The following is an 18715-nucleotide window of genomic DNA, read 5'->3' as shown; positions in this document are numbered from 1 at the left end:
GTTTTTTAGGAATAAATTGTTTTTATTCATGGTTTCTTATTGGGCCTCCGGCTCAGTAAGCAAGTCTATTGTCTGAAAACAGTCCCACTCGTGAATGTAATTGCCCCTGGACTCTAACCTAACGTCTAACCCAGGGGTCGGGAACCTTTTTGGTCAAGAGAGCCCTAAAATATACATATTTTCAATTGCATTTCCGTGCGAGCCATAAACATTTCTTCACCTAATCAGGCCTAAAACGTTTACTCAAAAGTCAACACATTCCATGTCAATATACATTTAATGTGACTTCTGATGCTGCATGTTGTCGCTGCGGGCCTTGAACGGTTGCTCACATGCAGCCCAAGTTGAAATCTACGATACTCATAACCCTTTTTCGTTTAGGCATCTCCGTAGTATTTTAAAACTCTATCGCTTTGTGATGTCACAATATATGTTCCAGAATCCCCATGTTTTGTCACAATGCCTGTCTGGTAATTATCTTACATAACATAGACATGCGCTGGGCCCGCGTTGTCAAACTTATTGGGAATTTTTTGCCAAATTTGGCCATAAAATAGTTTGAAGTCTAGTAACAATAGTAAGCTTAATCTTAGAATAATAGATTTTTCTGGGAGCCATATGCCGTCACCAAAAGAGCCATATATGGCTCGCGAGCCATGGGTTCCCGACCCCTGGTCTAACCCTAACCTAGTACACATACTACGTTCCGGTGTCCGCCGTCTTGGTTCACCTACTTCGGGACTACCACTAAAGCATATTTTTTAAATAGGTTTAGTTTGTGACATATATTGTGATGCAATTGAACAGCCGAATAAAGTTTTGTTATTTTCTCAAAGTTCAAACACCATTTACATATTAATTTCTTGCATTTCACTATTATTGCAATTCACTGCATTTATTACAAAAAATCATTATAATTCATCAAATTATTATATACAGCTATCAAAACATTTTTGAACAAACGTTTGATAAGAAAAGAATAATACATACACTAAAATGACTTAATCTTAATATATAGACCTAAAATTTGAAAACAATACAGAATAAACTTAATGTTTGTTATTATTATTTGGATCGTTAAGAATGTTTGATTAATTTCGAGAATTTCTCCCTTATTTGTAACTTAACATCACAAGCTCGGATAAAGACCGCGTGTAAGAAACTGTGTAGTGCCTGATATATCACTCGTTTCATCAATTGCTAAAGAAAATTATTCAAAGTCAGCAGAAGCAGTTTTTATCGGCGACAGTTTCATGGTTCGAAGTTGATCTTCAAATCTGTCATATTGACAGCTGTGCTTATTCTGATAATGTCTACTTATATTGTATATTTTCATTGTACTGATGAAAATGTAACAAAACAAACAGTGTGCTTTTAGGATTTTGAGAAATACAGAAATATTGCAAGTCCTATTTTTCCTAAAAATGCGACCTTTTTCATGTAATTCGCGTTTCTTATTAATCTTTGAAGTGTTTTTCAAGTATTCTTTTGCTAGCTTGGGGTGTATTCATGATTGGGTCAAAATGAGAACTAAAATATTTGTAATTTCTCAAAACTACTTTCTGTAAATTGTCGTTTTCTGTGTGAATATTCAATTTCACTTCGAAGCGTTTGAAAAATGTATTGCATTTAGATAAAAACCTTAACAAAATATTACAATTATTGTTAAGCGTTTGAGGGCCGCATTGGAAGTTCCCTGGGGCCGCGAGTTTAACACTCCCGAGATAGGACATCACGACACGCAAGTTATGTAGCCTAGATAGTGGCGGCGGCAGCAAAAAATCATGTATGTATGTTTATTCGTCTCGTAATAGTGATGAATAAATAAATGAACAATTATTATTATTTAAGACGGGATGCATGCACAAGACCGTACTGGCCTAAAACACAAATATGCGGCATGCACCCTTTTTGACAAATATAAAACAAAAAACATTAGATTAAATATATATGTATAATATGGTCCCTTATATACCCAGTTGTGCAAGGTGGGGCAATGGGTCGTTTGGTGTGTTGAAAGTGGTAAGGGTGGAGTATACAAAGGTATGTGGTAAGGGTAAGGGTGGAGTATGTTTATACAGGGGAGGTCATAAGACAAGACAATATATATAAATAGAGACAACACAACACCAAATAAACATATACATAACAATGAAATCGAAATTTAGGCGCAAATACAGCGCCTTTGAGTGGTGAGACCATATAGTATGAATGGGCGAAGTATGAGAGATAAATTTGCGGTTCTTGTGCCTATATGGCAGTGGTTCTTAATCTTTGTGAGCCTGCCGAACCCCTGCGCTATTCTGCAAGCTCCCGCCGAACCCCATTGTACTGAACGGTTGAAATTAGAAGCCAAACCGTAACGTCATAAAGCGGAAGCTAATTCTTGCAAGGTTATAGAATATGAACATTGTGATGAAACCTTAGATATCAATAACCTTGTGGGAATAACCATTGTTTTGTCACAATGGCGTTGGCGGCAGAATGAGCAGATGTTTTTTGTTGTATAAGTTGTGCGGGTGAACAGGCGAAAACTGATAAAAAATAACTTTGAAAATCCGAAAGATGATAATATACCCCATAAACGTTGGTAGTTCAAGCAATTTTTTCTCAAACTTTAAACTGCGCTGAAATGCGAATAAAATCGTTTGCCAATTGTTTTATTTTACAGAAATAGAGATAGGATTAATTCGGCGCCATATCGAGGTTGTCCTGAATGGATCATAATAATTTCGGGTAAAGCTCTGCGATAAACTATTGAAATTCAAACACGCTATGATTTTGCATTCATTCATGTACAATTACTGCCTATCTTCGATTTATCCGTAAAATTGAGTTAAATTTTATTAGTACGGTAGAATATGAATAAGGGTAACACCAATTAATTGTTCCATTCAATTGTTCAAGTCAAGTAATTAGTCATCATGAACTATAGTTATTTTTGCATAATTAGTATGCAGGGTGATAAAAAAGTCTCATAATATGCAACTGTTTCAGAGCACCTTCGTCGAACCCCTGGAACAGCTCCACCGAACCCCAGGGGTTCGATCGAACCCAGTTTAAATATGGTATGCGTCACTCAAGGGTGCTAGTAGAGTCTCTGATAGAATATATCTATTTCAGCAAAAATGTGAACCATACAGATTTTGGTGAAATACTTCAGTTCGTGTGTCAAATTCTTAGGTATTCTTGTTTTATTTATAAAATTGAAGCCAAATGTGGTAAGAATTAAAGGAAAAATAAACTTAATGAAAAGCATTCCAACAAAACCTGTCATGATTGCATTTTTGCCAGAAGAAAATAAATGTATAAAAGTACTATTTAATTAAGGCCAATATTTTATAAAAAGAAGCATTGTTTCCATGTCATGAATTGCCCTAAATGTATTAGGATCACAATAGAGTAATATAGTTTCATGGGGGGAGGGAAGGGAAGTATATATTTGATTCTGTGCTATGACCTATATGAGAAAGAAAGGGCCCAGCATGGTACTTTGACAAAGAGAACTGTTTCTATTGGTGGCTGGATTCAAATTGATTGATGCAATTGTAATTTACTATCTTTAATCTAATTTGCTGTTTTTATTGTCTTTGTCTAATTAAGCACGATAATAGATTAGAAGGGTGAGTTAAAATATTAATTCAGTCCATTGTTTCATATTGCATCCTGCTGAGGTAGCCTGCGGAGTTTGAAGTCACCATCTACTGAGTGGTGATTTGACATCCTCCGGAGTTTCCTGTTGGTGCTTTCAATCCAAATAGTCTCTAATAGCCCATCTTAGTAACCGAATTCCCTGGAAAAAATGAACTCCGAAACAGTAATATGTTCAAAACAAAGATTTTGGTTAATATGATGATAACAAATCGTCACGCTAATAACCGAATTGCGTAAGTCATTTTTAGCAGTTTTGAGAAAAACGTAAAAAACTCCCTAATGATTTTGTTATGCAATTGAGAGTCAATAATTTGCCATGGTTCAATTTTTTGATCGTAGCCAGATTTGAGTTAATTTGTATGACGCAGTTAAGTGACGTCATAATGGCGCACTGTGACTTAGGCAGAAATGTGTCTATGACTTGGTGATATACGCAATTTTGCAACTTCACTATATGCACCAGTCCTGAAAACTAAACATTCCAAAAACGAATGTAATTCTCAGTATCTACAATGTCTAATACCCAAAATAGCTAATCAGTTTCAATTACATCATTTTTTATGTTTAAAAATATATATTTCCTCAATATAACACGTTCTGCACACCCACCGAAATAGGACTAAGATTAAATATAAAGAATAAAACAGCAATGCACCCAATATAAAAGCCAACCAAGGTAAATTTGACTCGGACAGTGAATATCACAAGTGTACGTCTTCCTATACTGTAGTAAAAATTCAAATTAATACGCGCTAAGCTAGAATCCGAGATGCAAAAACTCGAAAATACTTCGCCGAGGTTATTTTGCCTTTGTGACGTCACAATAATACTGCGGTAACAAGGATAATTCCTTATGACGAAACAATTGCACAAATGTGCATGTCATACTAAATCTCCATTTTTATGGGTTTCGGAATTCCTAAAATAAAATCTGAGTTAACAGACAGGTGCGCAGCATTACATAAATACCTATTTTATAAAAAAAAACTCAAAATCGCCAAAAATGACTTACGCAGTTCGGTTATTAGCGTGACGAAATGTTGCATAAGTTTGGAACGAAATTCTGAGTTTGATTTTGATATTTTTAAGCCATTAGGTAGGGAATATCAAGCTTTTGGTCCACATACTGCAATGGATTTTTGTGAGATACTTTTAGCAACAAATGGAATGAAATTTTTTTGTTTATTTCTGCTATTTGAATTTGGGTTTGTTCGGAACAATCTGTTCAGGCTGGCTGGAAGTTGCCCGTTGTAGCTAGAGAACATCATGCTGCATAGTTCAAATTTAGTAGAGCTCGACCGATATATCGGCCAACCGATATATCGGGCCGATATTGCGTGTTTGCCGATATATCATATCGGCCCAACCGGCCGATATATCTGGCCGATATATATCAACGTTAGTCGCTTTTCCACGTTCTAAAAAATGAGTATTTTTCCCCGGGAAATATCTGCGGCCGAGCGTTTCCTTCTTTTCGCTTCTAGCATTTTGCCTTTTAAAGAACAGAGAGTTCTCTTCTATATTTCTCTCTCTCTCTTTTATCTCTTCGTGCGGCGCAAAATCCTCGCCTTCGAATACCTTGCTTCCCCACTAGGCTTGCACGTAATCGACAAAAATCAATTCCGTAATTACGGCAAAATTGATTACGTAATGACCCCGTAATTGCGATATTTTTTCACACATTTAAACCTATCATAAAAACCATTTGAATCCACTTCTTTTCCGAATGGGACATCGAAGTTTGGTTTTCATATTACCGACAGTACCATACGCCGGCGACAGATGGTAAAGACAAATACCACGGAGTGAATTCAAATTAAATTTATTCTGATTTTTATCTTGTTTTATTGTGTTGGCTTTGATTTTCCTTTATCACCTTCGCAAATTAACCGTCCCAATTTTATGCGATCAATTTTATCATTACCGTATTTACCGACACTGGTATACGGATATATATGAAACGATAGTTGCCTTTTTTTAAATCGACTTTCGTATTGAATAAAAATTTCGGGTTTCCAAGTTATTAATCAACGACAAGCGTATTCTCTCATTTGATTATACCTGCGCTTGCCTCGCGACGAAGACTTGTTATTGCTCCGTTTTTTACATTATCCGACTTTGCTACCTAGTTAGCATTTTATAATAATTATTGATGCTGAATTATTGACGATATTCCGATTACCAAGCTTCATTTTATATCAAATATTAATAAGTTAGCCGGCGGTAAATTCTTACCCGTAACTCGTTGTAAATTAATGCTAATAAATTCTAAAGTAGCCTTCTCTCCTTTTGAGCGTCCATAGCGGCGGTAAAATTCGTTTCATGTCTGTTTCACCGAGAGAAAGAAAAACAGGCCTTCCGGAATTACAATCAACTATCACACATTCTTATTTGTCATTATCAGCGCCGAATAAAAAAGATACCAAATCGTGCAGACAAAAAAGTCTGTCGGTGCTAATTGCGTTACGGTGATAACGCTCATAATAATATCGTTTTGACCGTGAAACCAAACGCTCAAACGGGGTGGCAACGCGTCATGCCTTCCCCACCTGCGTAACAAGAGAGAGAAAAACGGCTGCGAATACCGGTACTCTAACTTCTTCTACTTGTTAAAAAACTTTCATTTTTTACAATCGACGGAATTGACTGCTTTGAAGGAGCACGTTTCAAACGCGAAAGCGCTTGACCAATAATTACGACTTTACGTAATTTATAACTTCCCTTCCGTAACTCGAAATAATTGCGTAATTCCGTAAATTACGTGCAAGCCTACTCCCACCTACTACTGTATGGATAAAAATGGACTTCTATAAGCTTTTTACTGAATGCCTTTTTTCTTTTGTGCTTGGTTTTTTCAAACATTGCCTTCTGTTTTGTGCATTAATGTGTGTTCTTATTATTTGCTGTGAAACTTTTATCAATGGTGCAAGCACTGTGTAGGATGTGTATAGGACTGCTTTATTTTTCAACATAAACTTTTGATTGACTGAAACTGAATTTTTCTTTCTATTTGTATTTACTGCGGGTTCAGGTTGTAGATATCGGTATGTCGATATCGGTTATCGGTCACTAGTTGGCCGATATATCGTTATCGGTATCGGTGCCAAAAAGTGATATCGGTCGAGCTCTAAAATTTAGCCAAACTTTCAACACGTAGCAGCTTATATATACTCTTTAAATAAGTCATCAACTTTTTCTCGATTTCCTCTATTAATAACATTTCTAATAAAACGGTCGCATACACTCTGAATTTTTTTGATAATGGACGTTTGGCGATGAACATAAGTTTAAGCGCTTTCTATTAGTGAGTGGTATAGGGATATTAAACAAGATGTATTTAAATTGTTGGCTATTTTCGTAATAGCACCTAGAGATGACCTTATTTTAGATAGAATCAGGTTTGTGTGCTGTTCCCAACACAATTTATCATCAATTATTACACCCAAAACGCGCGTCTGGTTAATCCTTACTATATATATTTAATCCATTCAATTCCAGATTTTGTTGCGGTGTTGGACACTTTTGCTTTGGCGCGCTAAATACCATATATTTAGTTTTTTCTAAATTAATAGTGAGTTTGTTAGCAGACAACAAAGCTTGAATATTTTCCAAGTCAGTATTTGCTTTGGTCAAAAGTTCAGGCAAGTCTTTGCCTCGAAGATATGGCGTTGAGTCATCAGCAAAAAGTATGATATCAGAGTGATGAGGAGAATTTGGAAAGTCGTTAATAATGCTTAACATAATGGAGCCAAAACTGAACCTTGTAAAGTGCCTACAGTCAAATTACAATATGTGCTAGATGCTACGTCATTATATATTACTACTTGTTTCCTTCCTGATAAGCAGCTTTTAAACCAATTATAATCATTTTTCACAGGAATGAATTGTCCCAAACTTGTTTATCCTCGGAACCATGGGAGTTTTTTAAAGTTGAAATAGGACTTCGAAACTTTTACATAAAAATGAATGTTCGTTATCGGAAATTTAAATATCAAAATTAAGCACAAATAATTTAAAATAAACAAATCGACGAGCTTCACGCCCTAATGAGAGCAATGTGTTTTTCATTAAGACTATATATAGTAACTCAAGTCCCTTTCGGTACTTGGTTTCCGCTTCTGATTTACATGGTTCCACCAGTACGTCGATGCAGACGGTATTTCGTTCGGTTGTTTTTCGTTCGAATTTCTACTGAAATAGGACCCTAATTAAACTTGGAATTCAAAAGGATAGCTCTTGTTTTTATGACCGTTAGACTGTCGTACAATATTGCTGTCAACTCAACAGGCATTTCTGCAACTTTGGAGGGATTGTATACACTGTATATAATTCTGGTCTGTATTTCATTGGCTACGAAAAATATTCTGCAGCATGACGTTTGACAACACGCACGGCATGAAACATTGAATAAGTTACGTACCAAATTATGGGTCTTGTCAACTCCTGTACAATCGGATATCCATTTAATTGGATGAAAAAGCAGCAGTGTCACTCCGGCGCCAGGGGGAGTCGATGATGTTGGATATTTTACTACCAGAGACGTAGTTTATTTGAATTAGTTCATAATACTAAATGAATTACAACCAGGTTCCATCGTGAACAAATAGCCTCGTTTATCACTCAAAAACCTTCGTGCAGTCAAGCTTATTTGATGTTACCATGTACTCCAATGAATCAATCCCTACACGCTCCACTTATCTGGTCAACAATTTTTCACCGACCAAGTGAGTACTTTATACAGAGCCCTAAAATAACACAATGTCCCAAGAAATGTTCATGCCCCTGTTCAATACTCTAAAAATATGCGATCTTCTCAGAGAATTCAACAAACGCAAGTTTTATTTCTGAAAGTCAATATATATCCTATGTAGAAGACATTTTATTGGGTCCTTGCTTCATTCGTAACTTCCTTTCACGTTTTCTTCTTTCAAACTTCAAACGTTTTTCTTGTTTCTTCTCTTCGTCTGGGTCCTGGTTCAAACAAAACAATAACGGTTATCGCCAATTTTGCCCCCCTTACTGATTAGACATGATAATAGCACCGAAACACAAATCTGGAGGAATCTGTGACGTTGGAATGTTGAGTTTGACAGGTTTTTGCTGATATTGGAGTCTGAACAGAGTGGTCATATTTATAAACTTCTTGTTTGTCTCAGTTGGAATTTCAGACTGAATTGCGATAATTGAAGTCAAAACCGCCGATAGATATTCAATAAGCATCCTGTTTAGTTGATTAAGTATTGTCAACACACCAATGAAAAAGACCTACATAGAAAAAGTTTTTGCTTTCAAATTGTAGTTCAAAGCATGAATCGTAGTTTAATGCTAGAGCAGGAGTCAAAATAACCGAAGTTGAGAGCCGGAATCAAAGCTTTCGTAAACCCGGGGTCATAGTCGGACTCAAATTTTTGATTCAAAATATAGCATTTTATTCAGAGCATAAGGCTGAGATTTCCAAACTTCACTTGGCAATATAAGTAACCTACCCTTCCTTCTCTCATTATTGCTTTTCGTTTATTCAACTTTCTTCTTTCTCCAAAATCATTTTCTTCTAATTTCTAAACAAAACCCAAAATGGATAACATATGGTAGAAAAAATTTCTGCTGAAAAGTCATAATAACAAACTTACAATTTCAATTTCGCGCCTCATTACATTAACTTTTGTCAAAATTTTCAGCACAGCATTTTCCTCAACTTCATAATCTTTTAATTTTGTGTCTGGCAAAAAAAAGGTGAAATGTGTTCCAACATTCCATAAAAACATTATGCCAACTCAAGATCAACTAATCGTAATCAAGTTAAATACTTGATAGTATACTGGCAATATTTAAACAGTAGTTCAAAGGGTTAAAATTTGTTTAGCAATATGCACAAACCAATTAGAATAGACAACATTTCAACAAATGAAAATTTAAACAACTAGTACAATTAGAATGGCTCTTGCAATGAATACTTTAAACTTACTGATAACTTCTTCGATAGCTTGTACTCTATGAATATCAAATTGGGTGACAAGAGATATTGACATTCCGCTTCTTCCTGCTCTAGCCGTTCTACCTACCCTATGAATGTAAGTTTTTGGTGCTCCTGGTATGTTATGATTTATAACAGTCTGAAAAACAGATTTCCCTTATCTTGACAACAGCAAAGAATATATTAATATTTAGACAAGCAACAGCACCAAGGCACAATAACATCATAATATTACCTGGACTAAAGGAATGTCTAAACCTCTCGCAGCAACATCAGTAGCAATTAATAAACGTGTCCCACTGGATTTAAACTTTGATAAAGAATCGAGGCGACTTCTTTGACTCATTAAAGAATGTAAAGATGTACAATCAAACCCAGCACTTCGTAATAACATTGCAATTATTTGGCAGTTCCTATAAAGTATGAAATGTTGATAAATTCTTGATTTAATCTAAAAGAAAACACAACACACAAAGTCACTCAAGTATTACTAGACACTTATGTCAGGCCATAAGCTGATTATGGGTAGGCAGGAAAGAAAACATTCCAACAAAACCTAACTTTTGTCATGGGATGCAATAAGTGGTACATTCTTTACAAAAATGTTTACTCATAAAAAAGGTGCAAGGTCATAAATCTAAAGTCACTAAGCAGAATACAAAGTTTAGTAGTTGTTTTATTGGCCACTCAAAGTTAATAGACAATTACAAAAAAGTCCCGAAAAATTATATACCGATTATAATTTGAACATTCTGCATCGTTACTCAATGCTTACTTGCATGTTTTTGTGAAGATCATTATAGAATGATTCGGAGAGCTTTCAAGAATACTGTTACATATAAACACAAGGTATCCATCCTTGACATGCTCTGGTATAAGTACGTATCTCTGGTCAAGTTCATCAACAGTTGAAACACTGAATTAAATATAAATTATATTGAAAAAAATTTTTTTTAGCCATTTGAATCATGTTCACGAATCACGATAGACAACTTGGAGATTCTAGAATAGCAAAAATATTTTAAAGAGAAACATCTTTGTTTAAAAGTAGAAGTATGTTTGTTTGCTTCTAATCGAAACGAAGATCAATTTGACTTGTTGGATTCAACTTAACAATATTGAATATAGCATATTAGCAAATAGCAAGTCACTTTTACTTACTGATTATTGAAAAATAGTGTTGAATAAAATCAACAAAACTGTAGCATATAAGAATAAGAACAGCATATACAAAAACTACAGCAAACTCAGATTACGAAAATTTCAATCATTTATTCTAAAAAGTATTTCTGTAATCACTCAAATCAACTGGCAAATCACTGGCAAATCAAAAACTATGTTAATATCTCCACACCAGTGCAAATCTAAAAATGAAACAGTAATACAAATTGATGACAAAGAACTTGAAAATGTCCATTCTTATAAATATCTTGGCATATATTTAGATAGTAAAATGAATTGGGATGTTCACTTATCCAAATTATCCGTTAAATTATCTAAATCGGTTGGAATACTTTACAAGCTTAGACGATTTACATCACCAACAACACTAAGGATGGTGTACTACTCCTTATTCCAGAGCCATATCCAATACGGCATAATTGCTTGGGGTTCAGCTGTTAAAACATTATTACATCGCATTGAAATTATGCAGAACCGAGCAATCCGTGCAATATCTGCCGCTAGTTATTTTTCACGACTCAGTCCTATTTATTATAACCTTCAAATTATTAAATTGGCAGACATTTACAAAATAGAAGTTTTGAAATTGATGCACCAACACCACTGCAAAAAACTCCCTCCTGCGTTCACAAACTATTTTTCAAAACAAAGCAATGTTCACTCATATGGAACACGGTCCTCTATTAGCAGTTCTTATTATGTAAATCGTTTTAGCACCAAACTCACCCAAAACTCAATCAAGTTTGTTGGTGTTAAATTGTGGAATAATCTCCCCAATAGCATTAGGACCAGTACCTATAACTTGTATAAACATGCACTGAAGAGCCTATACCTAGATGCTTATAAGCCCAGTTGCAATTAGTCTAGAAATATTATATTTGTATACCGGTATGTACCGTACCTATCCCTGTGGTGCTGCTTTTCCCATCCATGTTCGTCAAGTTGTGTGCTCGCTGTGTACTGTTCTTGTTTTAATATTTTCCGCCCAACCTATATGCCACGAATACTGCAGAACCCATAATTATTCTGCACTACTCTAATAGCCACTAACAATCGCTTTCAACATAAAAATCCGTTAAATACGGTATTGATTCTCGCAGCCAGAAGCCCGTTGCTGGGCACGCCATATTGGTTTACTATGTATGCTTAGTCAGCATTATTTCGCAATTCTTTGTTGTCATTGAGGCATATCCTTCTTACAGATGTCGCTGTTAAGTCATATAATACGATGTGATCATTGTAGTATCTCGGTGTTTATTTCGATTTTATTTTGTTCTTACTCTGTATGATCGAGTTTAATTAGGTAAATATCTAATACTCCATAGTTATTATGACATCCTGTATTTTATTTTTCAAACTTTGTTGTTCCTTTTTGTGATTGAGGCTAATTAAGTGAATATTTAGGTAACTTTTCGTGGTCATTGTGGCATTCTTTTTGTTGTCCCTTTTATATATATGATTGTGTCGAATTTAGTGACTATTTAATATTGAGTTGTTCGGTTGCTATATTTGCTGCTTCAATGCAGCTACAAGGTGTCGCTGACTGGATGACTCTTTGAGTCTTTCGCGATCCCTCGTCTATTGCAGCAAGCCGATATCTGTCTTCGTAATTTGTTATATGTCTTTTTTTATTTTTTCATATCGTATATTGGTTTTGCATGACGAAAATAAAATCTGAATCTGAATCTGAATCTCATAGCTTCAAATTGCAATTAATCAAACAACACATGTAAATGAAGTTATCCAAGAAAGTTAGTTGAACTGTTCGTTGAAAATTTAAATCAATTTTGTATTGGCAAAACTGACATTTAGTGAAATCATGTTTATTAAGACAATTTAAGATCTTTGAGATAGAATAAAACAAAAGACCGATTAATTTAATATTGTGCCATATTTCTTAGGGGACAAAAGGACGTCAATTTTTATACTTAGCCCCAAGCCCGCAATGCTGTTAAAGTGCAGAATAAATAAGAAAGTTTAAAGAGTATCATGGATAAGATACTTCCAACGCAGGGATGGCCATTTCCGAATACTAAACTATTCCGAATACATTCTAAAATAATGTTTTCGAATCTGGAATTCCGAATACATTCTAAAATCAAAAATAACACATTTTTGTTTAGTTTATTAAAACCCAGTAAATTAGGAAATAAGCTTCAATAAAAATATCAGAATAAAGCCACAAACCAACAATATATGTACACAAGATAATTGATAGTTTATAGCTATCAATAAAAAATAATAGCAACTTGTGACACAGTCAGTTTATTAAAATTATTCACTTTGTACAAATGACCATATGAAAAGATAGCCAAGGAACTTTGTCTGACGCTTTCTATCATTGGTACCATGATATTATGATAATAGTCAAGTCTGTTGACAAAAATACTACTTGTATTCAGATAATTGTGTATATTTTCTGAGAGTAATAAAATTTATTGGCAATACAGGCAACTGAAACAAGCAACAATAATCGAAAATCCATTATGCCTTTAAAAATTCTAATATTTAAGCATAGAGTATTCTACTACCTACCAGTATATTTGTATATTAATTTATGTGAACCATATTGTTATTATGTGTAACATATTGTTGTGTTTGAAATTAGAAATAAATTAGTAGAGGATAAATGACCACCACTGCCAGCCGCGCAGCCAGGATTTTCGAAATCGGAAACTCCCATTGCCGCCTGTAACACCCAAAGTGACTTTGGTAACACCCACCGCGATTCCGCGATCGTTAAAAGAGCCGTCTTTTCGGCGTATAATGATCATCCTATTACGTAAAATATTCAATCCATGACAACTACGAGTTTCTAAAATATCTTTATATATTAATTTAATGTGTCCAACGTAACTCGCGGTTGCTTCTTCTTACGTCAAAAAAAAAACATTACTATTCGGTCCACGGCGATCTGTGACCTAAAAGTACGAGATAAACTGCCTGATGTATTTAATTTTAATACGTATTTTTGCAATCTTGCCAACTCGTTATCGCCGTTAGAAAAATCTCAAATAATGATATAAAATCCTGTTGAGTGTAGTAGAGTATAATTCATTTCATACAATGAATATAAATATAAAGTTTAGCAGTAAATTGAAAATAGGTATTCATCGTCTCGATTATGCCACCTGTTAAGAGAGTCGACTTTTACAACAAATAATATAACAATATATTTTTCTGTTGTGCAAAGTGATGAATTCGTGACCGATACGGGCATATTTAAAATGTCTTGCTTCATTATTAATTTAATTGTCTTCAATTTAACCTGCGGTTGCGTCGACAAAATAAAATCCTCACCACTCTTATAAACCATTGCAATCCGCGGTCATAAAAATAAAAACGTGTGGTAAACTGCCCGATTAAATAATGTTTTGATCCGTGTAATGTTTTGCGAATTCGGCAAATATTTAGATGTACTTGTTAACAGTGTCTCCGCTCAATCGAAATGCTGCCACTCTGATTATTTTTAGATAAAACCGTTCGAAAAATCCGTAAATCTTCTGTAACATCTCGGAGTGAAATTTATTTCATCAAAATAAAATTGATTAAACATACTTTGAAAATATTCGACGGCAATTTAAAGTAATGGATAATCAGGCAAATCCCGCCCTCAATTCGTGACGATATGTTTCTAAACGCCGACCAAACATGATGTGTGCCAGAGGCACACGAAATTCTGCGATTTTCACTGCCTAGAAAAGCGTTTTTCAAATTTTCGCGGGCCTCAATAAAACTTATATTGTTTACGGTTTTATTATTAGTATTTTAAATTGCCGCTTTTCAATCAAAAAGTTGCGTTGTCTTTAGAAACTCGCCGCCGATGAACGTATTTACCAGATTCACAATTCCGTGCGCGTACAAAATAAAATAATTGTCTTCGTTACGTGGAACAAATTTGTGGAAAATTTTCGTTTTAAAGAAAATAACACAAACGTAAAGGCGTTTACGGCCTCAAAATAACACGTTACGCTGATGAGTGATGAAAACAATCACGCGCAAGTTTCTATCGAGAATGTTTTCATTCAACGGAAACGTTTTGAGGGCGCCGTCGAAAATGTGTGACGTCACACAAATATCCGATATTCTTATGAACGCTAATTCCGATATTCGAATGACGAGATATTCGAATACATTCGAATACTTTATTCGAATTGGCCATCCCTGCTTCCAAGGCAAAAACCTTACGTTTTCGGTTCACTCCAAACAAATGGTTTCTTTGCGTTGAGATCTTGAACTTCTTTTAGGGTATCTGTTAATGTAGCACTGAATAGTAATGTCTGCCTGCATGCAAGAAAAAACACATTTTGTGAATGTTCAAATCTAAACTTTAATGGCAAAACAAAAAGTATATCTTCGATTTCAGTGTGGATAAATAGTTATAAAATTTGAAAATAGAAACATTGAATATTTCAAAGCTTTGACATCACAAACCTTTTCTTTGGAAGAATATTGAAAATGACATCCAAATCATCTCCAAAATCTCCATCTAGTCTATCCAATAACCGATCAGCTTCATCAAGAACTAAAAATCTAAAACAATAAAAAAAAATTTCAAGAATTTTTTATTTATGTTTTTACATTATTGATAAATTTTGTCTTAGATGTTATAGTTTCATTGTATGATCTAGCAAAATATTTTTTGATTATGGGAATCATAAGCCACACCCTAAATCGTGTTTGACATCTATTATGGCTCAATAACCCTGGAGATTTTTCAATCAAACTGAGCCACTGCCCACTGAGACAATAGATGTTAAATCAGACTTGAATGCATACTGGAGTTTGAAATACGATAAGGATGTTTTAACAATATTTCATATCTCAGACCCATCTCTTAATTGTCTTACCGTAGATAATTGAGTTGAATGAATATTGTCCATGTTGATTAAACGATATAAAAACAATATTTACTTTATTTTCCTAAAATTTACTCCATTTTCAGAATTTCTAATATGGTCAGCAAGCCTTCCCGGTGTTGCAATCACAATATGAGGTTTCCTTTTCAACTCTGCGGCTTGTTCAAGAGAATCTGAAAAAGGGACATTAAATTATTTCGAGAATGAATATAAATTCACACCAAGACAAAGGAAAATGCTGAATGACGATCAGGTTTCAGAAGATTGTTTATTTCAAATCAAATCTACCAGGCACAATGAGGATTTTGGACCTATGAACTAAAATTTTTGTTTTGCCTGGATCTTACAGAGATGCAAAAATTACTGTCGAGTTTGAGAAATTTTCCAATAAACCATGTACAACAAGATTGGAATGAATATGCGCAATGGTTTCGATCGATTTTTATACAATAATACTGGCTTATCCAGGCGAATTTTATATTCTTGTTGTCATTATGGAAGTAATCATGTAAATAAATCTAAGCTGTTAACTTGAGGTCTCCCCTCTTCCATTCCATAACTGACAATTGCATCAACAATTTGGCCATTCGGCCAATGACAAAAAAAGTCCCTCGAATTGAAAGGCAATGACCTGTCTTGTCTAGAGCAGTGATTTAAAGTGGGTGAACTAGTTAGTAACCTGGCCCAATTGTGATGTATAACAAATGATTTACAACTTGCTGGTATCCTTTTTGTCAGAAGAACTAAGTTACACTTGCTGCTGAGAAGTTAATTTAGTTCAGTTAGAGACATTATATCATAGACTGAACTTGTTAGATGAGGTTGCTTTTAAAGCAAATAAATCACCTTTCCGTCAGCAAACTGGGTGATTTAAGATTGTAACTCATCCATCTTATCAAAAAATCACTGTTCACTATATGATCAGTCTACTGGTTTGATTCATTTTTTTATAAAGTTTGCATTAATCTCTTTGTTTGTTTTGGTGTGCTCATTTAAAAACTTGAGATAATCTCACCCATTCCTCCAACAACGACTGTTGTTCTGACATTAATTGGTTTTCCTAATAATGCAAACTGTTCTGATATTTGGTAAGCCAGTTCTCTGGTTGGCGTAAGCACAAGACAATATATTCCATATGGATCTTCAGATAACTTTTGTAGAATTGGAAGGGCAAATGCTGCAGTTTTTCCTGTCCCCGTTTTTGAACAACCCATACATCCTTCACCTGCAAGGAGAAAAGTTGAGGAAACTAAAATAAACATGTATGCTGTATAGGATATCATAAATAAGCAAATATGATGTTTATTTATTTTTGCAAAGAAATTCTTCCATTAATACATGATAAACTACCAAGAAAGCTTGATTATAATGCTATTCCAATCTTATCCATATCATGACATCTTCATACATAAATATGCCACATAGGCAAAGAGAAAAATGCAATACAAGCAAGTTCCTAAAGCAGTAGGTGGCAAGTGTTGCCAAAGTGTGTGATCAAATTTACACATCTCCTTATGCCTGTATGTATGTCCTGTATGAATTGGGTTGTTGAAGTAAATAATTGCCCATTTGTCCTGATCACAAAGTGGATAAATCACCTTATGAATTGTCTTTCTAGTCAGATAAATACAAATGACTGCATGATGACATGTCTGTATGTGAAAGTGTGTGTTAATAAATTTAAATCACCTGACAATATTGGTGTTATGCAATTTCTCTGCACTGGTGTTGGCTTGTTAAATCCCAAACTTTTCAAATGATTTAAAATCCATTCACTCAGTCCAAGCTCTTTGAAAGTAAGTTTGGTCTCCATCGCAGATCGCACTGATGCACAGTTCAGAAAGCACAAATAAAAAACGCCTTATGGTCTATGATTACAGGATTAGTGAACACGTTACGCTACACGCTTCAGAATACTGTACAGTGTACTGGAATATCGAGTAACGACAGAAGCAGAGGCCGCGACCGAGCTTCGACAGTCAAGCGTAGGGAAACAGCAGCGAGGCGCGACAATGGATGTTTCCCCGAGAATCCATTTCCTTATTTATTTCCGTAACAAGTACAAATCAGCAATAAGTTAACAAAGACGTAACAATTAGAATTTATGCTGCCGGTCAGACACTTCTTTCGCTCAGACAAATATTCAAGCGTGGTTGTAAATATTGCCCTTTTTGGTAGTTTTGCGTGTTATTCAACAGTTTCTAGTTGTGTTTCCAAGAATAGTTGTAATTCAAATAATTTAGTTGTCATTGTGTTTTCAGAGGACCTTCGGTTTAGTTACAATAATCAAAAGTTGATACCGTGATATTCTACGATACACTAGCAACTAAATTAGCTAGCATAGCTTTAAGCGGCACGAGGTTCATTGTTTTGCATAAAAATGATAGTTTTGAACATGTGAGCCAGTTTGTAAGAACGAACTCCCCGAAACAGTCTCTAAATCAGCATTCATTTTCTTGAAATGATAAAGTATAGGAAGAAGCTTCCAGGGGTCAAGGGTCGGGGAAACGTCCATAAAATAAAAAATGCAGAAAAATATGTTTTACTAATGTTGGCAAATTAACTGCTGAAATGATTAAAAACCCCAATAAAACAAGAGAGCTATGCTCAAATATATGAACACGTCACAAGGTGTCGCTTTTTTTTATTCTGACATCTAAAAAACGAATCTCTTGAAGTCCACAAGAATTTTTGAAACAAGTGAAAGTAATGGACCTTTCCCCGCGCATCGACTTCCTTGTTTACTTCGTGACACTGGCCAATCAGCAAATTGCAAAAAGTGACGTAACAATGCTCCCTTTTCGCATCCGCTCAGACACTTTTCTCACTCAGACAGATTTTCAAGTGTGGTCGTAAACATTACCTCGTTTTCGCATTTTTGAACTCTATTCGTTAGTTTTCAGTTGTGTTTTGGAAACTTAAATGTAAATCAGATATGTCAATGGTCACCCTGTCTTCCTAGGAGTTTTAATTTAATTGCAGTAATAAAAATTAGTGTAGAAATAGCTGTGATAGACTAGGCTAAAACTCTTCAACGGTATTTTTA

General features: G+C 34.8%; 1 protein-coding gene across 1 annotated transcript; it reads right to left on the bottom strand.

Moving 5' to 3' along the window:
* Window positions 1–7993: 7993 nt before the first annotated feature.
* LOC120346795 (putative ATP-dependent RNA helicase DDX49) lies at window positions 7994–18141 on the bottom strand. Its single transcript, XM_078115263.1, has 11 exons — window positions 17359–18141; window positions 16685–16894; window positions 15725–15842; window positions 15245–15343; window positions 14999–15094; window positions 10404–10544; window positions 9864–10041; window positions 9620–9767; window positions 9285–9373; window positions 9141–9212; window positions 7994–8625 (listed from the first exon to the last, which is right to left on the bottom strand). The coding sequence occupies exons 1-11, from the start codon at window positions 17480–17482 to the stop codon at window positions 8518–8520; spliced, it is 1383 nt and encodes a 460-aa protein (XP_077971389.1). The 5' UTR covers window positions 17483–18141; the 3' UTR covers window positions 7994–8517.
* Between the last annotated feature and the right edge of the window lie 574 nt (window positions 18142–18715).

Source organism: Styela clava, chromosome 8 (genome assembly GCF_964204865.1).
Source record: "Styela clava chromosome 8, kaStyClav1.hap1.2, whole genome shotgun sequence".
NCBI lineage: Eukaryota > Metazoa > Chordata > Ascidiacea > Stolidobranchia > Styelidae > Styela > Styela clava.
Note: the sequence above shows the minus strand (reverse complement) of the source record. Positions and strands in the feature narration are given on the sequence as shown.